Source organism: Pseudopipra pipra, chromosome 8 (assembly GCF_036250125.1).
Source record: "Pseudopipra pipra isolate bDixPip1 chromosome 8, bDixPip1.hap1, whole genome shotgun sequence".
Lineage (NCBI taxonomy): Eukaryota > Metazoa > Chordata > Aves > Passeriformes > Pipridae > Pseudopipra > Pseudopipra pipra.
In genome coordinates, this window is record NC_087556.1 from 9,248,560 (window position 1) to 9,275,765 (window position 27,206).

Consider the following 27,206-nt stretch of genomic DNA (forward strand, 5'->3'; position numbering starts at 1 on the left):
TTTGCCTTATTAACTGGACATTTGATTAGTTGTATCTGAGGAAAGCATCACTAAAAGGACTGGTAAACAATATTACTTGTTTTGTCTCCATTAGGTCTTGATCCTCCTCCACTGGTTTTGCAGAGATTGGATTGGGTTCCCATATTAAATGCACCTCCAAGCTCAGGAGACCAGGGAAGAGCCCTTGCCATGTAGTTGATTGTTTGGCCTCTTTGTTCAATGTGTGGATAAAGGGTTTAGGTATAAACTTTCCTTGTTGGCACTTAATTTTAGAACATCCACAGTGAATGTTCTGGCCTGGATGCCACAAGGCTTTAGTTTTAATCTTCCCATAAAGTATCTGCTCTCGGCTGCTGTCTGAGGAGAGACTATCTGGCCCATACATCCACACTAGTGTGAGACTGCCCTGGGATATACTAATACTGTAAAAAGATATTTAGAAAATACTCTCTAAAATATTGTCTTTTTTCCACAGCAGAGAACCCAATTTTAATGTAGCAAAATATGGATCAGGAACTATTGAAAAAAGCCCCTTAAGTTGCCAAAGTCATTCTGAAAATAGAGGGTATGTGCCATCTTCTGAAGCTGTTCATACCTTCCCACCATTGCAGCAACGACATTAATGTGATACTCAGGAAAAATTAGTTTTCTCAGTGTGTCATAAGAGAAAAGCATTTTTCTGGCTCAGTTCTAACACCTTAAAATTGGTGATGGTGACCACCTTGAAATGGTGAAGTTGAAACATGTAATTGTTTAATACTTATTTGAATATTTTCATATATTTATAGAGTAAAGCCACAATATTAAAAGCTCCAAATCTGTATGTTCATTAGTCTTTTAAAAAATAAATTAAAAGCATGTTTGTTTAGAAAGATACCAAATCCTGAGAAGAGATGAAAAATGCAGTGACTTGCAATGTCCTTAATACATTTTTAGTTGAACTTAGTTTTACATTTTTGGTTGGAATGCAAGAAGTGTTCTCCCCATTTTCCCTCCTGAGTGGGATTTTCCCTCACTGCCTGTGACCTGTGTATTTATTTTTGGATACAAATGGCCTATGGAAAAATCTCTCCTGCTTATTTTTTTGGGTACACCTGTGATGAACAGGTACTCTTGATTATATGTATGCATATAATAATATATGTAGCTTTTCTCTGTCATTTGATACACCATGACTTGCATTTTACCTGGTTTATCTTGCTTTGATACCAGAATAAGTAAAATCTAGGCTTTTTTGATGGTATCTTTTTACTTTTTGTCCAGTTTCATTCCTTTAGTATGCAAGAACACAGAGACTTGAATTTTCCTCCCAGCTGTAGTGCTATGTTTCCTTTTGCTAATGTTTTCATATGCCTCACCTATTTAGACAAAAGTTTTGATGGCTGTGGGTGTTTTCTTTTTTGGATGAATTTGCAAAACTTGTCCAGCAGGCTCAGCATTTCCAACTGAACTTTGGGCACCAAGGACAAGCAGCCATTGCTTTGGCTGTGCCTTTTGACACTTTCTTCCTCTGCTGACTTGTATCACTTTGTAGTGCAAGTAGGTTGTACCGTGACAGCCCTCAATTGACTTAGATAACACAACAGAGAGAGTGCCATGGCCTCGTGTTTAAGGAGGGCTGCCTATAGGCTGCACTTAAAAATTGATAATATGAATTTTAACCTCTGCTTAGCTTTGAAATACATCTTTTACTTCCTGTAATTGTTGACTTTTTTTGAAGTGTATTGTCTTTTCTTTTCTTACCTCTGACACATTCATCATCTGTTTTTTATAGCTAATTTTCATTGCAAAGACTAGTGAGAGAGACTAGGACAGAACTTTATTTTTTTGATTAAAATATACATTTTCCATTTTGTGATATGAGAAGACCATGTTACAAGGTATCCTTTTTGTTGGCTTCACTCCAGCCTACTGTTATCCATATTCTCAGTGTACATGTAACTGGTTCTATCCTCTCAGTAGAAACCAGAGTAACTACAAGACTGAACGAATACTAGGAATGTAAGCATATAATTGGAGATATAAGGCTGTTAGGAAGCATTGTATATAAGGCTGGATATCTAGGATGCATGTGGAAATGACTGGTAATTTTTTCATTTGCCATCTCTCACTATCAAAACATTTGGCAATATTCTGCTAGGAGTGGGATGATATTTTGAGATTTAAGTTTGGATTAAGTAATGTCTAGAGAAAGGCCAGGGTCAAGTCTGGCAGGAGAGAGAGCACTGTAAGCCTGTGCACTGGCATGGGCCCACAGGAAAGAAGTTTGAAGTCTTGCCTGGCAATTGTCCTTCTATAACAGTCCTGTTGTTCTGATGAACACAAGATTAATCTACTGTAATTTAAACAAGGAAGTTGGAGAATAAATAGTCCTGCTTCCACTCTGGTGCTTGCTCACTATATTTACATTGGTGTTTAAAACAAACATAATTTATTTTGTGTTGCTCTATATGTTATGTTAAATACATTCTGGTGCTGGCAACAGGAAGAGACGTTCCCCAGTAGGGGTAAAAAGCCCAACAACCAAGTAAAAAACCCAAAAAGTAAATTCCTAATACTGTGAGAAATTATTGGACATGTAAAGAACCAAAACTATCCAAGTAATAAAAGTTTAGATAGAATATAATTAAAGAATTCTTTGGGGGTTGGATATTTCAGACTGAGTACTAAGTTGCTGTGACATGCCCAATTCCCAATGTCAAATCTTGTCTTCTTCCCCCCCTCCCCTTCAGTTTTATCAAAGTATGAAAGTCTTGACTGAGTGAGATGCTATTGTTGGCAAGCCTTTGATGGACACTCCTGGAATTTCATTGCAGGAGCCATGACTTCTGTTTTATCTGAAATCTCACTGGCTCTTGATGACAGACAAACTCTGTTTTTAGCATTGCACTGAAGGTCAGGCAAATGACTAGTTTCCAAATAGAGTAACTGAAGATACTGGAACAGATTTATTCCTGGTATAATTCCACTAGTTCTACGAAGTTACAGGGGAAGTATATTTGTCAAGAGAACCTTATGAGTTGAAGGATAATACTGCTGCTCTCAATAACTTGTGGTTAAAAGGAGCTTGGAAAAATACTATTTAATGTAACATTAAAATTCCTTCTGTAAGAGGAATTCTACACTTACTAAGATAAGAATAATGTTTTTAGCTGGTATAAACCAGTATAACTTCATTAAGGAGACTGACCACCATAGAATGTAGTACTTTTTCTGATATCAGAGAATGCAGCTCTAGATTTTTAATTACAGATGAGGTTGGGGTTTTCTGGGTGTGTAAATATTTTAGGGCTAATCTAGGAAAGGTAGACACTGCTTAGGCTACTTTCCTAGTGGCATTTAGGATGGTTCCATTATTTTTACAGATCTTTAATTTTGGCTACAGTTTTGGCCCACCTCAAGTCCATAAACTGACTATCAAGCGGACTGGTTAGATATTTCATTTCATTTTTGCAAGTTATCTGTGACCTTAATTCATACAGAAAGCAAAAATTGATTTTGCAGATGGGTCAAGAAAACGAAAACTAGATACTGTTGTACCATTGCTTGGGTATTAGTAAAGGAATAATCTACATCTTTATAGAATGACATTGCAAAGGCCAAAACTACTAGAACTGCTTTGTTAAAGTGGATTGGCCAGTCTGGGTTGGGCACATAAAGTCACAGATGCAGAGAGATCCTATGATTGTAAAAAGCTGTCACATTCTATGCCACTTTGTGCCTGAAGGACTAGGAGTACATTGGTTACTGACATCCTGTGACACTGGGAGTTGGCACAAACATTTAAGATTTAATTTTTTCGAAGAGGACATTGTCAAGAATGAGAAATAAACATAAACTGTGTTTACATTTTGTAAAACAGATGCACGTATAAGCTTTACAGTTCTTTGGCAGAAATGTATCCCTTAAAGCTCAAACAGCATGTTTTAGTACTTTGGTCGTACTTTCCCCAAAGGGTTACACTTCAGTGAGCTTTTCCCTTAGAGGTGTCAAAATGTTTCTTTAATGACAGATACTCTGATGATCATGAAGTACAAAGAACTGTTGCCATCACAAGGCAGGATTTCTTCAAATTTAGTTGGCTTTGATGCTAATGCTGTACCCTGAAGGCTCCACTTTTCCAAACCATTCACAACATATGCTCTTTTTAAATCCATCAAACAATCCTGCACTCATTCTATACCCCACGTTCTAATGTCAAAGCAAATCTATGTTCTACTTGTGGCACCTGCTGTGGCACATACTTCAGCTACTTTAGGGTAGTACTAAGCATACCACCATACTTAAAGTCCTGTCAACATAGCTGTGATAAAGACCCTTTGGAAAATGTATAGCTTCACCCTAAAATAATCATTTATCATAACTCATAAGGGAGAATTAATTGGCATTTAGTACTTGTAATAATATGGATTAGTGCCCTTCGTGAACAGGGCCATGTAGAAAAGTACAGGCCTCCTAGAGGTGTCCTTTCATTTTTAACAAGGCAAAACAATTTCTATTAGAAATAAACTCCACTTTTAAAAACATACTTAAGATAGTAAATACATTGGCAAGCACTGTTGCACTGAATACTCTTAAGCCAGGCTTTAGCAATGTCAATCTGTATTACTAAATACTGAAAAGACTATCATAGCTTAAGTTACAAGTTTATGTTAAAAATAGATTAAACTTTTTTTCCTTTACTAACATCAACATAGTTCAAATGATGGGTTAACAAAGTGCTATATTGTAATATTGCTGTCCACTATGGAAATACCTGTGCCATGGACTGATAAATTCTTTGTCTACAGCTTATGCAAAAACATATAGATCCCTCAAACTCTTTGGTGTATTAACATATTATGACTGGATTTGAGAGTATGCACTGTCTACACATGGATCATGTTTCCCAGTTGATTGTTATATCCATTACATAAAGCTAGAAAGAGAAATAGATGTTTTAAGAGGGAAAAAGTTACTTTCTTAGTATTGACTCATGTTTATCTCAGAAGTTTCTGTACTCATCCTTTCTTCTCATTGAGATGTGTACAACTCTGAAATCCAGTCTCTTCTAAATCCATTATATGTTGATTTTTTTTTAAAATGGATTTCTATGCTTCCTAGATTTGTCATGACAAGGAGTTGCTTAATTGAACTACAGATAAATGTGGATGGATCCTTTTGATTCTGTGGACATTCTCCTGACTTTGTCCTACTAACATGGGCTTGTTGTCTGCATTCTGCCAGCACAGGCACTTTGAAACTTTAATTTCTGTGATTTAAGCTTATTTGTCACTCAAAAGATTGCAAAGATGATGTGTGCTTTGGGTGTTTGCCTCCTGGAGCAGAAAAGGTACAAAGAGGAAGGTGTGCTACTCCTTGACTTTGCAAGATGGCAAGTTACATGTGAGTCCTGACAGCTCTTTTGGGAAGTGTTTGCTGTGGCCCCAGCCACAGTCATTAGAGAGGGGCTCCCAAATGTAAGGGTGACATGGACTTACAAGTTGTTACTTTTGATAAGAAGAGCAGGGAGGTTGGTCTTTGGGACAGAAGGAAATAGGGACAGGAGCACCAGATTGCCTGCTTTCCTTAATTTTACTTCCGTACTCATAAAAGTGTAGAGGGAATAAAGAGCTTTTAGAACCTTATTGTAAATTAAAGGTGTGTTTTCCAAATGTTATTTGAGAAGAAATCATTTCTATTTTGCCGGAGGTGAAAAATGAAAACTCTGATTTACCACTGCCAGGCAGTTTACGAAGGCATTTGTAGTGCAAAGCAGTTAAAAGAGAAACTGAAGTATTTGCATTTGCACCGAAGAGAATAAATCTGTGCAAAGTAGTGGGAAATTGGAACCATAATATTTTTGCTGTGCAAAAGCTTTATTTCTAATGTGTTGATAGGACAGAAAAATAAAATCCCAAGAGATGTCTGGTTCTCCAAAGCAAACAGGCTGGGGTCACAGGAAGAATATGCACAATGGAATTAATTTTCTGCATGAGACTCCTTGAGTCATGAACTTTAACAACAGCTTGATTCACACCTTACTTGGGGAAGGTATTTGTAATGATGCTGTTTCAAAAGCTGTTAGTCTTAGAGCAGTTCACTTTGCCCTTCCTTCCTTAGTAAAATGTAACCACTTTTGATATTCAAACTTTCAGCTCTCCATTCTTTTTCTTTTTGCTTTTTTTTCCTGATAGTTGATTATCAGTGTCCCTACTAATACAAGCACAAGACTTTCTAATTCCACGCTGATATACCACAAACAGCACACACACAGCCTTCTTATCAGTTTTTACATAAGATGGGCATGACTTCGTGTCATATCTGAGTTGCAGCCAGCAAAAGCTTAGCCTGAAAGCCTAGTGCTTTTTTTCCTCTGGATGATTGCATTGCACATTCTTACAGGGTCATGCATGTTAAAAAAGGATGAGGGGCCTCCAAAGAGACGTGACCGACACCTTATTGTCTGTGGAGCTTTTACCTCTGCACCATCACTGCAAATCTCTTCACAGAGGCTGCAGTAGATGCCAGAATTACTGTCTAGACTGAAGGGCAACGTAGCAGAGAGCTTGAAATGCATGCTTTCATGGCAATTCTGTTTTTCTTTGGTACTCACACAGAGCAGCAAATGAGATGATTTTAAATGTTTTGAAGTAGAGAGTGTCTTGCTCTTCTCTGACACAGCCAGAAAGTTGTAAAATAAGTTTTCTCTTCTTATTATGTCTCAATTGCTCTGGGTTTTTCCTGTTTGAATTTTTATTAGGAACTCATTTTAATGCCTGTATGATTTATTTATATGAGTCTTCTGTGTCAGTTGCCCAAAATATTGCCTGATGTCTTGCTTGTCACTGTGAAACATGCTGATTCTTTATTTGTAGTGCTTATATTACCCTGAAGTACAGAGACAGGGAGGGTCTAAGCCACTTTAAGCTCAGCACTGGCCACATGTGGAAGAGGCTTCAATGCCTCACTGTTTAAACCAGAGAATTTCCTCAGATCTCTGGTGTGTCCCTTCATCAGAGAAGACAGATAGCTAGATGAGTCTAGGTTTACTTTTACATTTTCTGTGTGGTCGATACATACAGCTTTAATATCAGCTACAGTTTATGCTTAACATTTTCCTCTACGGCCTTGTGAGTGTCTCCAATTTGATAATAAAATTTTACTGGTAAAATGATATTTCCAGTTGTGACTCAGTGTTAAGACTGAATAATAGGAGTCTTTTTCTAGTTCTTACTTTGGATAGCTCTTGAAGAATAGCATCATTATGAAATAATTGCTTTCTAGATATAGAATAGGAGGTTAATGTCACTGTGTGGAATAGAAATTACTTTTACTTGAATGTATACTGCACTGGCTATGACCCAGAAGACTCATTGGTATGATCTGGACTTATTAAGGAGCCCTTTTCTGAGGATTTTATGTTGGAGATACGCAGGAAATGGAAGCAGAAGATAGAGGGTGAATTTCTTTCACTCCTGACAAAAACGCAGAGGGGAAGGCCATTCAGAAGAAAATGCCTTTCACCAACTGAGAAAAACAGATGGACATAATACATGGTACTATTTAAAATATTTCTACTAAAATTTTGGGAGCATCTTTGGATTTTATTAGGCAGTTTCATGTAAAATGCATATGCTGCTCCCATATCATATACATATGCAATCTTATAGCCTCTTCAAGGGCTGCATAATTCTATAAATAGAAGACCCATTCTAGGATAAAGAGAGACTACTAATACAGCTCTTTCTGCCCCAGGAATCTCCCCAGCTGCCAAATAACCATCCAAGCATTCTTAATTTTCATCTATTTCCACTTCCTGGTATCTGAAGTAAAAGCCTCCTGTTTGTTAAAGAGGTGCATATTCACTTTGCAAAATGGTTTCTGCTGCCATTGCAGTTGTTACAGTGTTGATGTTGGTCACATCAAAGTTCCATCACTGGCAGTTTTAAATATTTTCTCTGCAAATGTGTTTCATGAGACTAAGCAATGTTACTGAACAAGATGCTGTGAGAGAAGAAAGGATGTAAGAAAAAGGAAACAGATGAAAAATAAAACTAGGGAGAGTGGGAGCCAGTCATCCACTTCGTAATCTCCTGATTGAAGAGGCTTTAGAGAAACTTGGCCAAGATCAAGGTTTGACAACATATCAAAACTCAAAAATGCCTACAAATTTTGTTTGCACGTGGGTGCACAGCTCTGAAAAATGTCACTGTAAATATAACTGCCTAGAACAGAGAACTTTCCTAATTCCATCAGTCATAGTTCTGGCTGAATCTGAGATTTGCATGCTGGTATTAGGGAATACATCCATCTTCTTTAAAGACATTTTTTCTTTATGCAGTCCAAAATGTCACTTTAATTTAGCCATTCAGATACTTGCTTGATGACAAAATACAGTGATGAAGCTCATTGTCCTGCAGTTTAACTAAGTCCTCATTTGAGATCAAAGTGGAGGGTTAACTTTTTTTCTGTGTTCCTTTCATTCCTCATTTGTATCAGGCAAATAATGGTTTCACCAGCAGCAGGAATCCTTATTAAAGTAACTGTCATATTTTCTCGTCTATACAATCCATTGTTTAGCAATTCTTTTGGTGCCAGATGAAGGGAAAAAGACAAACTGGACACAGAAAGGCAGACCACCTTAGACCTTCTGAAATTCTTTCTTGGTCAAACAACAACTTTCCTGCTGCCTCTCCCAAACCAATTATTTTGACATGCTCCATTGCAGAAGTTAGTGTCTAACGCAGCCAAGGAAAACACTGCTAAGGCAAATTCTGAACTTGATTGCATTCCTTCCAAGGACTTAAATAGATGCCCTGTGAACATTTATTCCTTAACAAAATATGCAACCAGATTATCATAATTAGCATATTTGCCCTGGATCAGGCAAGGAAAATTCCTAATTTGGACATGCAGAGTTTAGAAACAAATTGTGACTAGGTGTGTAGCTCATTCCAGCCTCTGCTTGCAGTGCAGAGGAAAGTGTCTGCAGTTATCACTGAGAAATTAAAGATAAAAGCACAGCTTTGAAAAGGAAGTGAAGCACTTCCTTCAGGATAATTCTGTTACTTCTCCATAAGTTGAACAGCCTGATGATCCATAAGGAGCAATGCTCTGAACTGAGGATGAACAAGTATCTTAAACTAAGAATCAGGACCATATTCAGCTCTATAAAGCCTAGCTAAGTATAAAAAGCCAGCTAATTATGATTTTCACACAATTTATGCACCTAACCTTTGTTGCCTGAGAATGTTTATTAGATACAAATGTCCAAGTCATTTTGGAAAATCCACACTAAGTTCCTAAACCATTGATCATGCTGCCAGACTGGTAGAAATCTTACATTCACTGTTATTTCAAAGTATAGTTAATCACTTGAAAGAAATAGGAATGTAAAGAGGAGTGAGAGTTGGAGGAGTATATGTAGACAGCAGACTTCAAGGCCCTCCCTGAAACACTCCATTAAAACCTGCATGCTCTGGAAGAAAAATCCTGCCATATCTTGGTGCTGCTTACACCAATAAAGGGTGAACACCAAACCTAGATGAGGAAAGAAGCAGAGTACCCAGAAAGGAATTGGCAGTAACATTCCTCCCCAAGTAAAAAGGTAAAAGTATCCCTAACCAGCAATATCAGTGTCACAGGCAGATCTGCAGGCTGTGTTTTGTGGTTTTGGGGTTTGGCAGAAGGTGTTCACTCACAACTGATGGGGGCCTCTGTAATTAAAACAATGGAGGTTTTTGATTGAAGCCTCTGAAATGTAGTACAAAATAAAGCTGAAGAATGTATTAAGTTCCCATGGAACTGAAAGCTTTCCAGCCCTCACCTGTTGATCACCAGGGTGAGCAGCACAGAAGATGAAAGGGTGTCCACAGCAACATGTCTGCTGGGTAGGAAATGCTGATTCTCTTCCTGCCTTCATACTTTCTTTCAAGTGCCAGTTACTGATCACAGTCTTTGCACATTGAAATCCCCCTCCACACACACCTGTGCTGGGTAACTCCTTGGGGAAATCAAAACATGTAATCAGAAACAACACTGTAAAAAATAAAAATGAAACCCCCATTAGCTTATCCAAAGATAATTGAGGCTGCTCGAACTATGCACTCTGCTGAATTAGGAATCACAAGATGACGGACTCCTGCCTTTCTCTGGAATGAGAATTCCCCAAGAACAGCTTTCCTTGTAGTTGTTGGGAATTTCTGAATCAAGTTTCAGCCCCAAACTTGGGCATAAAAATAGAAGCCGTGGTGTGGTGAAGGTGAGTGGCACTGTTTGGATCTTCATTTTAATTTCTTAAAGCTCTTTTTAAACAACCTTCTAAATCTGCTTATGGCTTCTCAAGTTTATAGGACATTCTTGTTGAAACCTTATTTTAATACCCCCTTCTTGATGTTGTATTTTCTTAACCTAGCAGTATTTTCAGTTGTACCTTCCAGGATGTGTTGGCTTACATACAATAATGATGTTTAATGAAGACTTTCTGTAAATTTTCAGAACATAATCTCTTTGTCTTTTGTGTAATTTTTTTTGCAAAAGATTTTTACTTCAGATTCTCCCTGGGAAATAGTGCAGGTTGGGAAGGGGAGCTGATGAAGCAGTACTGTATGAGGGAAGAAGACTGTCAGTCCAGGTTACCTTTGTGTATAGCACACCCACCTGATCTGACTTCTTTTTGACCAGAAATTAAACAAGCATTAGGAATTGAACCAAAAATTATCTTTCTCAATAAGTGATTCTTTTTCCATCTTAGTAATTTGAGTCTTTTTTTTTGAGTCTGAAATAGCCTTTAGCTACAGATAGTACTAGTGTCCTGCAACATTTCATTTCTATTGGTTTATTTTGCCTGTTAACAGAAAGCCTTTCTAAACTCATATAAAAGTTTGTTATTGTAGAGTTATGGAAAATACTCTAGTATTTGCAAAAAAAACTGCAGAAAACCACATTTTGAAAACTTGTCAGCTTAATACTGCCATGTGCCCTGAAGCTACTGAGAGATGTGCAGGAAGATACTGCATTTATGCAACACAGGATTATAAAGCTAATTGGTGCAAAATTCAGTTAGAGGGATGCTCAATAAAACCATATATGTCACTGGCTGGTACTTTATCAAGTAAAATTGTGTGTGTGTGTTGTTATACTCTGCAAGCTTTCAGTGGGAAATCTTTGAAGATTGCTGTACTCACTACTGTAATGGGTTAAAACACCCAAAACCAGCATTGGCATCATCATACTATCAATAAAGTTCAGTCCTCTGAACCCTCCTCAAGGATGCTTTTAAAGAATTTAGAAAAACAAGATCCTTCCTTTTTTAAAATTCAGATTGTGCTGCTTCAACATAACAATCTACAGCATAATAGGATTTCCCTTTTAGATTTGAGATTATATCATTAGGTTCAGATTACTTCCTCTTAAACAAATGTGGCTCCTGTGGCTTCCTAAGGGAAGTGGCCTCTCTGTGTTCAAATGAAAAGCTAGGAAAACAAAGTTTAAGCCATTACATTTTAACAGGTAAAAAAACTATCCTCAGTCTCTCTAACTTCCCAAGCTTCCTGAAACATCCAGCAGTGTAGGTACCTGTTATATGCATCAAGATTGTATTTTACTTGCTCCATCTTTAAATTTCCAAGGTTCCTGCTGGGATACCTGGGAGAATGTCATGTTATGCACTAAATGTGACACAGCATATTACAGAACAAACTGGCATTACACTTTCTTGGGGGAACTTTCCTTCTATTCTTTTTTATTAACTTTGATCTTGAAAAGAATTCTTCACTCTCTGAAGTTTGAAGCTTGTGCTTTTGTTTATTCCCTCACAGAGCATGGATGATTGCTACAGGTACAGAACAGTTACTCTTGTGGATAAAGCAAGTGTTTAATGAGTAATTGCTGATATTTGCTGACTGGTTGATGCTGGGCCTTCCAGCTGGACCAGGTTCACATTGGGCAAGACGGCCTCCTAAAACCTTAGATGCCAAAGGAATGGCACAATACCAAGTGCAGTTCCTGCAAATTTAGTTCTGATTCAACATCTCTGTCACTGTGGACGTGTGCTACATTTCATCTTCTTTCATGCAGATGCCTTTCTGTGTGTACTATACTGTTCTACCATCTGTAGGCAGAGCACAGAGTTGAGTACTAAGTACTTCTGGTTTAGAAGCAGGATGGCTATTTGCTGTGTCAAAATGACAGTTCATATTTTAGTGATCAGAGGAAGAATTACTCCTTTGTATTCTGGTGGCCAGAAACAAAAATAACTCCAACAAATGCACATTTAAAGAACGGTTAAATGTAAGCCTGCATCAATGTAATAAGTACCCTACTTTACAAACACACAGGAGAAGAGGAATCACTTATATATCAGTCAGGTCTGTGCTGGAACCTCAGGACTTGAAGTCAAAGCTATTTTAAGTTGCTTAATATCATGAAGTGGTTGCAGGCCACTAACTGCCAAACTAAAACTCTCAGTATTGTCTCAAATGTCCTTTTAGTCAGACCTTATTGTTGCTGAACCAATCAAAAGCCCTTCAAATATACATCATTGTGGTCTTAGTTACAAAGCATGAGATGCATTAAGCAGAATGAACTTGAAAAAATAAAATCTTACCATAGTGGCCATTAGCAAAACACAGAAACCCCTCAGTTTATTGCTAATGCTTGTAGGGGGAGACAAGACATTGTGTTTCTGTGAGCAGGTCAAAAAGCTGCAGAGAATGTAGGATTCAAGAAGATGATAATTGTGAAAATGTAAAAGGCAATATTGCTAACTGAGATCTGTGTACTTGAAACACAAAGAAACATCCCACCTTCTACAACTTCCTTGAAATTAGATTTGGAAAAGAGAAGCAGAGAAGAGGATGGGGAACCTTTGAAGAAACTTGGCAGTCGTGATCCTGCAAACACTTGGAAGCTGAGTGTCTGTGTGCTGCAGGGGGGTGTCCTGTGCAAGTTGACAGAACTCACACACACGGGGGCTGCCAGCATACTGAGGATCAGTGCCTCCCTTTTATTCTCAGTTTTGGTTTGCATTCAGGTTCATAAACTCTTTGATACCAAATAAGAACTTTGTCACTAGTTCCTTAAAACCTGTCGTTGTAACAAAACAATCCACATTTATTATTGTGTGACTCACCTCTCTGCTTCCATTTCATTTCCATGAGATGCACAGCACACACCACCTTGGCACAGTACGTGATGCTAACTGAGAACAGACTGAATAGATCTAACAGCTATCTTTAGATAAAGACTGGCAGAAGAGATATTACTATTAGTCATACCATGCAAGATTTAAAGAGCTGCTTAACCTTCTAGTAACGCCAACGCATCCTATTAAAAAGCCACATCCACACTTTTACTATCATCTGGATCACTGCTGTACATAGAGTACTCATGCTTCTAACAAGCTAAGCTGCAAAGTCCACAATATTTCCTTTTTTTATTTTTTAACAAGAGATTGAAATATTTTCAATCAGATAATGTGGGAGTGGGGCAGGGAATGAAATGAAATGATCTTCCAACTAGAAACAGGAGTATTCACACTGACTCTCAAAAAATCCCCCAAAGCCTTGCCTAGGGCAATCCCCTAAGCATTGTCTATATGCTTCCTTTCATTTCCCAGCTGAAAATCTTTTATATTTGGTTTATTTTCATCACCTGTGTCTCATTAGCTTGGCAGGAAGGGCTATCTGTCTGCTTCCTTGAAGAGCCTATATATTGTGCATGTAAAGCAGTGTTGTGGGGGTTTTATGTGTTAATTTTTGGTGTTAATCAAGGCTGCATCATTCCAGTATGACCTGGCACACTCGAGGTTGAGGTAAGCCAGATAGCTGGAATGTTGAAGTATGGATTTTGGCACAGGGTGTCCTGAATACTAAGTGCTTGACAGGCCATCTCACAAAATCTCTGTGCTACTGTGGCTCCTGTTACCCAAGAGAGGCAGATTAGAGCTATTTTGGGTGTTCTCACATGTATTGTAATCTCCCTTCCTAGCTACAGATGAAGCAGAGCCTGAGAGGCCACTTCAGAGTGTCTTTGCAGCTTGCCAGCTCAGCTCTGTTTAGTATAAATGGAAGCTCTTCAAGGCGTCAGTGGCATGCTTTGCAGATGCCATGAGTGTTCATTTAAGGCAGGTTTTGTTGTCTCATTAAAACAAACAAACAAAAAACAGAAAGGAAAAAAAAGCCAGTAAAGCCCAATAGTGAATTTAAAACTATGAGACATATTGTTCAGGCAAATGGTAGCTACAGAAAGGGAGTTTTCTTTAGGTTTGGTTAGTGGTACATACAAGGACTTTAGTTTCAGGTTTCCTACACTCCTGTCTTTACATTTAATTGTGCTTGCTCAGCTCTCCCATCTAACACAGAAAGCTATAAAAGCCATGATCAAAGATAGTGGGGTGTTTGCCCTATGGTGGGTTATCTAGGCTGTTTCTTTCCTTGATTCTGTTTTATGCCTTCTGACAACGTGTCGAATGAAACAGTGGATTTCTGCCTGATGACTTATCCCTGTAGGTTTTATTCCTTTTTCTTTGCTGTTTTTTCTAGTCCATAATTGACTTCTGTTTTCTAAGAAAACCCATGATTTTCCCTTTGAAGCTGTTACACATTTATTGTGGGGACAGGGTGGAAAGTGACTCATTTAGGAAACAATAATATAAATTTCCTCTATTGACTTGTTCACAATGGGAGAGGAACTGATGTCTCCAGTCCAGAGATAACTACTTGGATTCATATGGGCAACTGTTCTGCAGTGGGGTTTCAAAGCAGGTCTCTCCTTTCAGTAGTTCATGCTCCCATGTATAAAGTGAGGAAGTTTTGCAGCCACTCTCAGGCACTGAGAGCCTCAGGGCTCACAAAGACTGCAAAGACTTGTTGGAAGCATCTGTGCAAAAAACCACTTGCATAAATAAAATAGAGAGAGATTTAAATGCTGTTTTCTCTATAAAGGAAGCATACTGTATTTTCTAGTGATCCTTAGTCTCTGTCCAGTCCTTTTCTTGTAAGAGCATGTTACAGACTCTGGTCACTGGTAGTTTATGTCCTATCTCTGAATTTTTGATTATGGAAAGGAACATTCTCTTTTAATAATTTCTTCTGTTCCAGAGATCTTGAAGAGGAGAGGGTGTTTGTTCCCTGTGCTTTTGCCTATTTCTAGTGCTAGTGAATATTTGATTCTCTGAAACGTTGTTCTTAAATGAGAAGCAGAAAATATAAGTTGTTGATTTTAGGGTTGAGGTCAGGCATAGCTGAAGTCCTGGACAAAGAAGAGGCCCTGGCTAATGCTGCAGGCTACCATATTAACATCATCTCAGTTGTATAGGCCTTCCTTTGTATTTCTGTGTGCCTTGTAAACCAGCAGTTCCTTGGGGGTAGGAAGGCTGTGTCCATCCATCTGTTTATACAAGCCTTCTCGTTAGTATTTTAGCACTCATCCACTCAAATGCTGCCTGATCCCTATCTCTCCCCCACTTGGAGTGGAGCTAAGAGGCCTTGGATGGGAACATGTGCAGTTCTCAAGGTGGTACAGCAGCTGCACTTTGTACACTGCCTCCCAGAGCTCTGGCTAAGCAGTATTTACTCTGAACCCAGTGCAGACGTACTTTTTTAGGGCACAGCTGTTACTGTGGTGCTATATATTCACCCAGAATACAGAGCTGCTCACAGCAGAGAGTAGTAAGAATTCTCTGTGGTGCATTGAATGTAACATGTGATACTTCCAGCCTGCCCACTTGCTTTAAGCCAGGGATATTGGAAGTCAGATGTCTGCCTTGTAGGAAACTTGTGAGGGCTGAAAAATCCCACCTCTGAAGCAGCACATGTTCCTCTGCTTTTCTGAGAGGCATGAAAGATGCTTGCCTTTTCAATGTGAAGTCTGTGCTTGGGCTTGAGGCACTGAAGAAACACTATTAAAATTAGATCTGTCGGTGGTACCTTGGCTTGGATTTTGTAAATCAGTTGACAGAACTGGCCATGCCTTGAATCTCTGGTGAACGTCTCTCTGTAGCCTTAAATAAAGGCATTTGCAGCACCCAGCTACTGAAAGCTCTGTTGTAATACAGAGCAAGTGAGCTAAGACTATTACAAAGGTTTTCTGAAATAGTCTAGATTTTTTAAGAAAAAAGATCGTGGTCAAATTGAAAAATGCATATTTGCTCTAGACAGTTATATGTTTCTCTCTGTTTGTTACCTGTGTTCATAGAAGAGAGGCTGAGATGAGAGCAGACTAGAACCCTACTGTCTACTGTGTAGACAGACCTAGATTTGCATTCGAATTCCAAGGGTTAATTAACATTTGTCCTTCAAAAATATTTTTAAAAAATATTTTTAAATAGAAAATATTCCCTAAAGGTTTCACAAATACACAGTGAGCTCTTCTCTGCTTGTGATTATATTTAGTAAATTTTAGTAGATCAGAGATGAATTTTCAAAGGAAAATACCGACAGATAAAAGATAAACACTTTGCATTCCATTCCTTTCAGCTGGATCTTTAAAAATGGGAACAAGATAGTCTTGAAAGTGCCTTGACACTTCAGATCTGGCTGCCCTATATCTCCATCTGTACGCTGGTATTTTGTCCCCAACAATTACTGACTGTTCTCAATGTCTGCTGTTAATGCATGCTGTGGCTTCTCTTGAAACTCTCTCAGAGATGCCTCTCAGCTTGTAACTAAAATAGGTATCATTTTGTGCTTCAATTTTTGAATGTTTTATACAGATTCTGCATCCAGTCCTTAATAGTGCCTTCTATATAAAGCTCTACAGGACCAAACAATTTAGCATGCTTTTAGACAGTGGAAATACTGGGGGGAAAGTAATTTTTCCCTGAAACTTATTATTTTTCTGAATTACTGATACAATAAATTAGGTCCATCTTTCATATTTGTGAGTCTTGCTGTCTATGAAGTTAGGATAAGCTGAATTTAAGCCCAGAATTTGCTACCATTAATCTTAGTTGAAGAAATTATTGCAAATCCCCTCTTTTACTTTTCAAATATAAGAACAATGGCTGGTAAGCCAAGATTGAGATCTTTTCCTTGTCTCTCACAGTGTGGTTCTCCTGGACCTCTTTGCCTCAGAAAGGGTGTTGCAATGGCTATAGTTATAAATTCATATAAATCACAAATTCAAAATTACTCAGGACTTTTGTTCAAGAGATTCTTCTGATGAATGTATTTTTTTCATTTAGGTAGTGTTTTCCAGCAGTGTTATGCAGAAAATATCCCACTATAGTAGGTGAAATCAGGTCAGTAGTTATAAGTGTAATTCTAGGGCAGTTGTAGTTACATGCTGTATCTTTAAGATATAACATTTGGGGCTGCTAAAAGCAGAAGTCAGAGAAAGTGAGAGAGAAGTCCGTGTGTTACAGCTGTGTTAAACTAGTGCCAGATCTAGGCTGTTTTATCCTTTCTGTGGAAACTGTTTCTCTGGGCTTATTTTGTTTGAACCATCACTGGGGAGTGGAAAGGGAAATATATGGGTTAAGTAGGAGTTGCCATATTAGGGTAGACATTTGACTTTCAGTAACTGGGTTGATGTACAAAAAACAGTCTTTGTTCTTGGTGAGAGAAAAGTGTGTATGTGTGTGTGGGAGGGGTGTCCCAGAATTTGGAACCAGCTGTCTGGCTACTGGAAACACCAGCATCACACAGTTAATGTTTTGTGGCAAGAACTTGCATATTTGATGAGCAAGTAAAAGGTAGAGTCTTAGAAAAGTGTTGTGTGGTGATTATTTATTAAAAAAGCTCTATCAAGCAGGCTCAAGCCTTGGTGTCTGCCTGACTGGCAAACAGTTCATGTTAATAGAGAAAAAGGATAATTTGAGAAAAACTGAAGTGTCCTACTTGATGAATTCAAGTCTTCCTGACTCAGACAAATGAGTTTGGCATTAGTTCACATTTTGCCCTTTCCTGACCTCTTATTTTATTTCAAATTCTGTTTCTTGACATATTTGGAGGACTGAGCAGGTACAAGTACATGTGGGTATGCAAATAATCTGTATTCTTTGTAGGCTTCTGGATTCTGTGTACTTGGCACAATGCAAGTCAATAAAATGCATAGAAGCTAATGTTTGTATAATAGGTTAGGAAAACAATGTTTGTAACATGAATCTCTTGTTTCTATTAATCTCTTTCTATGAGGGTGTATTAGACTATAGAATAAAACTCCATCTTTGAAACTACCACAAAATATTTCTCCCACCCCTTGATGCTCTAACACAAGAAAAATACTTTGTGGGGTGGTGCTGCCATTATCAGTCGCTTCTGCTTGCATGAGAACATTATATCTGTGGCTGTCTTTCACTCAGAAAACATAGAGCTCTTATTGCTTCTGTCTCTAATGAAAAGGTATGAAAACTTGTCCCTTCCAGTCAGATCAGTTCTGGGATGTTATTTACAGTGCCTAACTTGAAAGTAGTCTTTGTTTTAAGTAATGTCTGAGTAAGCAGGGTGCTGTGTTTTAGCTCCCTGATACTAAAGCTTGTGTTCTAGTAAATTGACAGCTCCCACTGTCAGGCTGCACTGTAAATTAGACTGCCAGCCTCAATACTGAACACCTTTAATGGGATGGGAAGAAAGGGTTGGGGTTTTTCCCTTCTTTTGCTTATTTTTCTTTGCCAGTGAAGAGCATAAATAAGCAGTCTGGGGAATTGTTTTGGAAGGAGTTTTTCATTTTGAGTATGTACATATTTATAAGTGTTTTGAGGTCATATTAGGGAAGGGAAGTTAAGGAATTCCACTTCGCACTTAGAAGTGTTTGAATTTTTGTTGGGTTTTGGTTTCCCTAAGAATTTAACTTCACAGTTTCAGCCTGGCTGAATTCACAGGGGAATTTTGGCTCGTAATCAAACACATCTTTCTTTTATGTCCTCTGTACTGAAGGAACAGAATTTTTGAATGCAGCCTTTGTTGTAGTATTTCAGAAGATCCTTGGGCTTTCTTAGAAGTGAGGAATGTAAGTCAGGGAGTCTCTAAAAATGAGAGCAAAGACCTGTAGCTTTTGTCCATGTGCTTCAAGTTCTGAGTGCTGAAAGCAGAGGACAACTCCAATGTGTTCACTAAAACTTGTCTGGCTGACGGTGTGTGAAGGCTCTTCTGTTTTAGTTGGAGTTCCCCAGTGGAGTCAAGTTTCATAAGTAGCTGTATTGGTGTCATCCATATGGAAGCTGAGACTGCTGTGTAGAGCTGAGGTCAGGGCACTGTCCATTTGGAGAAGATGCAGTTCACAAGGTACCTAGAGCTAACAAAATGTGTTACCATAGTGAATGACCAGAATTCTGAACTGTTGTGTCAGTGGTTGCATTTCTAGTTGAAGCATTGTGGCTTTTTATTTCTAGCAGTGCCAGACTGTCTTTGGAGTGTGAGGTCCAACAGGTTGATGAGATCATCTTGGGGATGTAGTGATCTGCCTTGGTAATGGAGCTGTAGTTGTATGTAGGTGAGGTTATCCTGTAGTTGTATGCAGGTGAGGTTATCCTGTAGTTGTATGCAGGTGAGGTTGTCCTGTAGTTGTATGTAGGTGAGGTTATCCTATAAAGCTTGCTATAAAAGAAGCAAAGCATGTCCAAGGCCCCTCACACACAATCATTTTCTGTCTGCTCAATTAAATTAATTAATCTGGGTAAAATGGCTTTTAGGAGGAAAAATACAATAAAATCATGCAGTAGATAGTAGTTCATCAGTTTTCTGCTTCTGAGTAAAGTCTCTATATACTACTATAATATAAATAGTGAGAATTATCTCCTTGAGGAAGAGAGAATAGGTAGTAAAGGAACCACTACATTGGGCTTAACCTCTCAAAATGGAAGTAATGACAAGTAGATGTTGTCCTGGACCTTTGCAGAAATGTAAGTTAACTTTGATTTCTTTAATTACCACAAATGTTGTTGTTTCACCCATACAATAGTAGATACAGCTATTGTTGTATCTATTAGTGTATTTATTGCTGTATGTATTCTGTATTATAATTCAGGGTGAGTTCTCCAACTGTTTTGTGTACAGAATAACTTATCCTGATGAGACCTTTTTTTGTTTTCCTGCACAGATCACCCCTGGCAGCAAGGCAGCACAGTCACAGATGAACCAGGGGGACCTTGTGGTGGCCATTGATGGAGTCAACACTGACAGCATGACCCACCTTGAGGCCCAGAACAAGATCAAATCAGCCAGCCACAACCTGAGCCTCACTCTTCAAAAGTATGTTGATATAAGTTAAAGGCTTTGCATTCCTAAGGGCATCCTATGAAACTCGTGACTAAGAGTTATAAGTGTTTTATCTCTGCCTGTCAGATTTATTTGAAGTGCTCATGACATAGATATGAGATGGAAAGCCAAAATCTGCTCTGATTCTTGTAGAAATTGGATGGTTGTTATGTTGGAATTTAGCCCATTCAATACAGGTGTCATGCCAGATCCACTCAAGCTTCTGTTAAATTCAACAGTGATGTTTCTTTTGTTTATTCCCATATGGACAACACAGTTTTGTTTGGTTCATTTATGAACCACCGTTCTAGAAATGACCAGTGAAATAAGTGTTATGGGTGCATGGGAGGAACCTGTCATTCACAGGAAGGACAGTCCCAGCAGGCTGAGAATTGTGCTGATGGTCTGGCACCTGAGAGTCTGAAAGTGTCCACTTCACATCTGGCAGAAGGAGAAAGGTGTAGCCCAAGTGCAGGAAAGGGAATCAGTAGAACATGGTGAGGGCAGGTTTTCTCATAGAGATGTGATAGAAATTGTCTTGCCATTAAGAAGGCAGATAATAGGTCTTTTAACTTTTCCTGGTTAATGTTGCTTCCAAGGAAACTTGTTCTCAAGTCAGATAACCTTGCAAAGAGAATTTCTGTAATAAATGCATTAATATTTAGAGCTCCATAATTATAGAAGGCAAAGTAGCTGCTAATTTTATTGCATTATGGAGAAGATGATTTTTACATAGGGCAGGCATAGACTGGTACAGAAAGAAGCTCGTAATGTGGAAGTACAAGTTAGAATATGCCAAAAAATCTCATCCAGGAATGTGCAGTAGGGCTAATCAGTATCAGGAACAGACCAATACCTAAGGGAATAAGATCTTTAGCTAAGTTTTCCAAGACAGAGCAGTGTATTCCAAAGCAAAATGTATGCCTGAATTTCCCTCATGGCTTTAACTTTCAAGTTGGTCTTTAAGGGAGTGCCCCAGGTAGTGTATAAAACCAGTACAAAATGTAGAATGATGCTAACAAAACTGCAGCATATATGTTAGCTTTTGTGAAAACACTGGGTGGAGTTATATATTTCCTGGAAATGTAGAACTATATTTTCCAGAAAAGAGTTTAAATTAAAGGACTTGAGATTTTCATTTGTTGCAGGTTTAAGATTTTCCTCAGTGTGGTCTGCCTGTTCCAGTGAATGCAGGGGAGGGAGGAGGATGCACGGAACAGTTTCTGCCACCTCATGTGATGTGCACGTGTGCCTCATGTGTGCTTAGGGAAGATTAATGAGAAACCAAACAGTCAAAAGAAACCAGTAGCCTAGTCCTAAATGTGCTGAAATGGGCATTATATCAGAAGCCAGAAGAAAATTGTCTTCCAGAGCTGCTGAGGGAAGATGGGGCACTATCTTGATGTGTGTAGTTGAATTCTCATTTCTATGGCCAACTCCAGCTTCTCTTTTTCTCCACTCCAGTGCATGCTAGTTTTATTATGAATATATGTAAGACAACTTTTTTATAAAGATTTACATTCTTCTGGATTATTTTGTATTTGAAAGTTAAGGAAAATCCTTTCTGATTATTTTAGAACTTCTGTCTGCTTTTCTGTTGGATCCTTATGTTTTTACATTGAGAGAAAATGTTTAATATGCTTTGGGTTGTTGCATACTTGGAGCTAATTTTCCCCAATAGTGGATCTGAAAAGTGGTCCAGTGTCTGCCTCTATTGGCCTGGCATTTAAAACTGCAAACCAAGCTCTCCTTCCACACAGAAGAAAAGTCTCCAAAAGTGTGACTAAAAGAAAAAAAAAAAAAGAAAACTAGTAGAAGTACCATTATTAATTGCTTTCATGCTCTATTTATTGTTTCTTCTATTTTTTTAAGCCTTGCCCTGTTTCTTGATTCCAAAACAATATTATAGAATTCAGATAATTGAGTTATGTGGATAATGACCAGCCAAAGAAAGCAGTAATGGAGTGCTCCACAGACTGAAATGTGCTTGCCTAGATAATAGATGTAGATGAGCTAAAAATTCCTTTGGAAAAGAAGAGAAATGGTGTAAAGTAAAATGAAATACTAGTAAGCAGAAATAGGTCAGAAATGTGCTTTTTTAACAAGGGAGAGCTTTCATAGGTCATGTTTTTGCTCTGAACTTACACAGTTCATAGAATCTTCTCTTCAGGTGCTTTATGGTGTGAGCTCCTTAGTTCATCTTGGTGACCCATTCAGCCTCACTAGAGTTAGATGGGAAAAAGCAGTGACAAGAACTGAAAAGTAATTTATTTTTTTAACAATGTTTTTTTCTTAGATGATTAGGGGCTATTCAAAGAATCATGCTCAGAGGCATTAAGCTGGCTTTTGCTCTGCACAGTTCAGTATTTATACAAGCTAAAGCTTATCAGCATGTGATCTCAGCCAACTGATGTATGCATGGAACCCTATTAAAGATCCACTATCCCAAAGACTTGAACAAAAGGCATCTCCACAATATTCAGGAACTTATATTAATCTTGAAAAATCACTTTTTTCCTGGACACAAATGAGTTAATTTACTTAGGGATGAAAAGATTCTGTCAATTTAGTCACCTTCCCGAAATTCACAGTGCAATATACTTTCTTCCAAAAAAAAATAATTTACAGGTGTTGTATTGGTGAGACGAATAACAGTTAACGTGAAAAATATGGTAGCAGTGACAAGGGATAGTAACTGTCAACCAAATAAGAACAAAACAGAAGAAAGGCAGAATCTCCTGGGACTTGGTTAACAGGAACATGACTGTGCTGAGAGATCACTGTGACATTTTTAGATATGGCTTGCAGGACAAAACTGGAGTGGAGTGTTCTACTACGTGGAAAAACAACAAGAGTTGCCATAAAGAGCACAGAGATGGAAGTACTCACTTATTTGTATAACAATTTGCAAACATTGGAAATCCATTCAAATGGAAAAGGCACATATGTGCATTAGGAAATTGATTGTTGTGATAAGAAAACTTAAGCCCTAAATTGTGATGATATTGGACATTTACATGAAGTAGTCACGTGGCTCTACAGAATAGGCTTCAAGGTCATGGAAGGCCTTCCCAGGCAATCTGTGGCTTGGTTTTGTTGTTGCAGCACTGGAAATTAGAAGTGAACTTGCTTGCTTAATCCAGGGAAGAAAGAGTGGAACATGAAATCTAGACATAAATGCTCTGAGATAGAAAGCTTTTTATTTTTCTAATGGTTCTTGGCTCTCAAGAGCAATGGCCTTTTCTTTTATTGATCCTGGCCACGAAGGTTTCATGAGCATTGTTTGTAACCTGACAGCTCAGACAGTGTTTGCTGCTACTCACTTTTATTATCACAATTCAGTTCCTAGTGGGTTTTTTTCAGGGTGGGAAACTGTTTGTTTTTTTATTTGGCTGTCAAGAAAATCTGTAGATGGTGTCAGCACTTGTGCAGGACATCAAACTGCAAGACCTCAAACGTAGAAGGGAAGTGTTAAGAGTGCCCATTCATACTTGCCTGCCTAAACAACAAGAGTCTCTGCTTCCCTGGCTGTACTAACTTAGTTTTATTTTGAGTAGTATCGGTCTGCACTGTTCAAGGCACACTAACATAGATCTTCAGTGAGTGCTAAGTGCTCAGTGCTGGCCTGAATGGAGTTCTCCGTGTTTCGCTCGTGTAGATATCCCATTATGGGTTCAGCAATTTGTGGATGTTAAGTTTTTTCTGACAGCTTCCTTTCCTAAGCTCCCTGTTAAATTTGTTCTTACCACCTCAGCCATGCAGTGTTTTCACATGGAACCACAAAATCAGACTGGAAGTCTTGCCAGCTATGCCAGAGGTTTGAGCAGGCAGCCAGAACTTGTTAGTGGCTTGAGTGCAACACTGCATTGTCTGGTTGCCTATTTCTCCAGAGCCTGCAACGTGCCTCCCCGTGCTGCTTTGGGGAAGTTAAAGGATGAAGACAGGCAAGTGTCAGTATTTGGACCATTCCTGAAGAAAGAGACCTGTTATCCAGTGATCACAGACTGGCTCTGCTTCCTTCAGTTTAGAGGACGAAATACGTCTAGGGAGTGAATTCTTTTTTGCTGAAGGAAAGAGAGCAAGAGTGAGGGGAGAAGGAAAGAAATGTCTTTGGCACAGTGCACCCAGTAGAACCCCATGAGGCACAATAGTATCCAGGCAAACCAGACTGATATTCTAAAACATTAGATATATTATTCTAATTATTCTAAAATATTAGGTACATAGGTGCAGCTTGTTCCTTAGAAATGTGCCTTCTTCCAGGTGTACTGAGCAGGGTATTGGTGCTAGTTCTTCTAGACCATGCTATGGAAGGCTGTGATCATCCTCTAGAATGGCCTGGATCATGGTGGAAAAAGATATTACCTTGCTTATAGTCGTTTTGTGACCTCCTGGAGTTTAGTTCTCAATCATTTTCCAGTATCAGTTTCTAATCAGTTACTTGAGCTACACAGCTGCCCTCAGGCATTTTAATTCTGGGCCAGTCAAAGTTCATCTTTTAACTGTCTGGCTGCCCCACAGATATTAGGCCACAAACTTGTTGTCCTGCAGTATTCAGTTCACAGGTGATGAAAACCAAAATGCATGCAAAATTTATTTTTATTTCATAAAAACGGGTTTCTCTTTTAAATGCCCAGTAAATGCAATGCACAAGAGAGCAGTATTATTTGTCAACATGTTTCACTGGAGCATCCACAACATTCATTTGATCTTAAGTAATCTGATCAGCCTCCTTGGAAAGGATTCACCAAATGTACTGGCTTGGTTTTGGAAAGTGCTGTAACATGAGTGTGCCTCGTTCTGCTGGCACAAACATTCCTGTGTCACTCTAAGACTCTGCTTTGGCTTCACTCTGTGCTGGAGAGGAGCAGGGGAGGTGGAGACCTTCCCTTTGACAAAACCTCCCCCTCCCAGGGCATGCCAGTGATGCTGCCATTCGCTTCCAGCCAGCCACAACTGACTGTCTTTTGCTGGGAAATCATGAGCTAAATAATTCTTTTCTCTACTGAAAGGCAAAGTGTCAGAGGCAAAGCCATGAGACACCTGCGGTAAATATTTAATAGCTTTCATTTTTTGTGCAGCACCAAAAGATGGCTGATCCTGCAGTATTCATTTCAGACCAACTATAAATAAAGCGTGTGGTGACAGCAAACTGCAAGCAGGGGGAATTCAGTGGTTATTGTAAACTGCTTTCTTTTGTCTGAAGCTATGAATAGCAACCAATTCTGTGCATGTTTTAGGTCTGCTGATGGGCACATTTAAATCAGAACCAGATTTAGGCTGCATTTATGCTCAGAAGAATTAGAAGAGGGTATCTCTCCCAGTCTGAGAGTAAATTGGAACTATATAAACAATACTGATGAAAGCATGGTCTGAACTAGTCATCATTGGACTATTCAAAATTTTAAGCAGATTAGTACAAAAAAGGAGAGGAACACTAATGTGGATGTGATGTGATACCAGTTAGTTTGCTTAGACATGTGACTCTAGAACTTTTGAGAGTCGTCTGCCTCCAATAGCCAAGGTTTCCTCCTTCCTTCTGGTGATGCTGTATGCTTAAAGCATTGAAAAAAAGACATCTCCTAGTGAATTAAGGAGGCTACATTAGTGTGAGCTGAGAGAGGTGGTCTTCCCTCTCCCCTGGTGAATTAGTGGTGAGTCCCATTGCATGCCCAGTTGCCTCTATGCAGGTATGAGAGGACAATAGGATTTGTTAACAAGTGTCTGGCTAACATTTGTTCAGGGCTGTGAGTTACTGCTTTTGAGCAGCGGCATTTGCTGCTGTTAAAATTAATGAGCAGCTTTTTCCATGGAAAATGAAATAAAATATCAGTCACTGCAGTAAATACAAATGTATTCCTTACATGAGCAGTTTAATTGAGTGGACTGCTATTTACACTCACTGCATAAAGTGTCCTTGTTAGTTTTAGGAAAGAGCCTGGAAACTGTGGATATATGCCAAGGCTTTAAAGGGCAGTGAAGTTTTCATTACAACAGGATTCTACTTAGGGATTAGAACTGTTCTCAGAGTGCCCATCACTTTTTTTTCCCCCCAAATACCAGTTTAGAGATGAGGTTAAAATTCATTATTTTATTTCTCTGAGAAATATTCTCTGGATCCCCTAAAGGTAATCTCCATGGGAATTCTTTCACATATTATATTGCACTCACCATGGAAAGGTCAAGATGGATACCAGGGGCACATCTCACCCAAGTCAGTGGGCTGACACAGCTAAATACACATGGCAGCTGCATTCTTTCAGACAAACATTTGCTGGTTGCATTCTGCAGTGAGGAAGCAGATATGTTAGCCAAAATGTCACAGTGTATTAGATCTGGGACCTTTTCTTATTGATTAACGTTGATTAGCTTAAGCATGGTCATGGAAAGATGTAAATTACACACTTGAAGCTAATTGGAATGGATGATAAAGTATTTTTTAGAAGTGGAATGAGAAATCGTTCAATTAGGTAAAATACTAAGGCTTTACTAGATCAGCCTTGTAATACATTCTTTGCACATGTAAGGCTGTTGGTTTCCTTTGGATCCTTTTTACTGTGGTGTTTCTTGCCCACCAGCCACTATAAAAGCTGTCTGGCCTCATTCTTTTTTCACAAAGTCTTAATCATTGGTGACTGGTTGTTTCTTAGAGCGAGAGCAGTGATACACGCAGGTCCATTTTGCCTGGCTTTTGGCCACCTCCTGGGGTCTGTGCTCTCCCTGGCTGCTGCTGCTGCAGCACATCAGTACTGAGCACTGGGCACAGGCTGGCACTGGGGTGTTACTGCATTAATGTAATGACAGCTCCAAACAGCACTCAAATACCTCCAAAGGAAACAAAATCTTTTGACAAGTCCTGGCTACCCTTCTCAACTCAGCAGTCTGAAGACATAGAGTTATGTTTTCAGTCAAAGTCTCTCAGGTATAGGCCTTAATGGAAAGCTCACTCAAGTGTTTTAGTGTGGAAAGTTAGAAAGTGAAGGCCTAAATGAGGCAGACTGTAGTTAAGATCTAATTATCCATGTT

At 38.8% G+C, this 27,206-nt stretch overlaps 1 protein-coding gene across 11 annotated transcripts in view; it reads left to right on the plus strand.

Moving 5' to 3' along the window:
• LDB3 (LIM domain binding 3) overlaps nt 1-27,206 on the plus strand; it is a 116,992-nt gene that overhangs the window by 11,812 nt on the left and 77,974 nt on the right. For all 11 annotated transcript variants that reach the window (XM_064662453.1, XM_064662452.1, XM_064662454.1 and 8 more), the window contains one exon: nt 20,023-20,174. In XM_064662453.1, the coding sequence (XP_064518523.1) occupies nt 20,023-20,174 (152 nt within the window). The remainder of the gene's footprint in view (nt 1-20,022; nt 20,175-27,206) is intronic.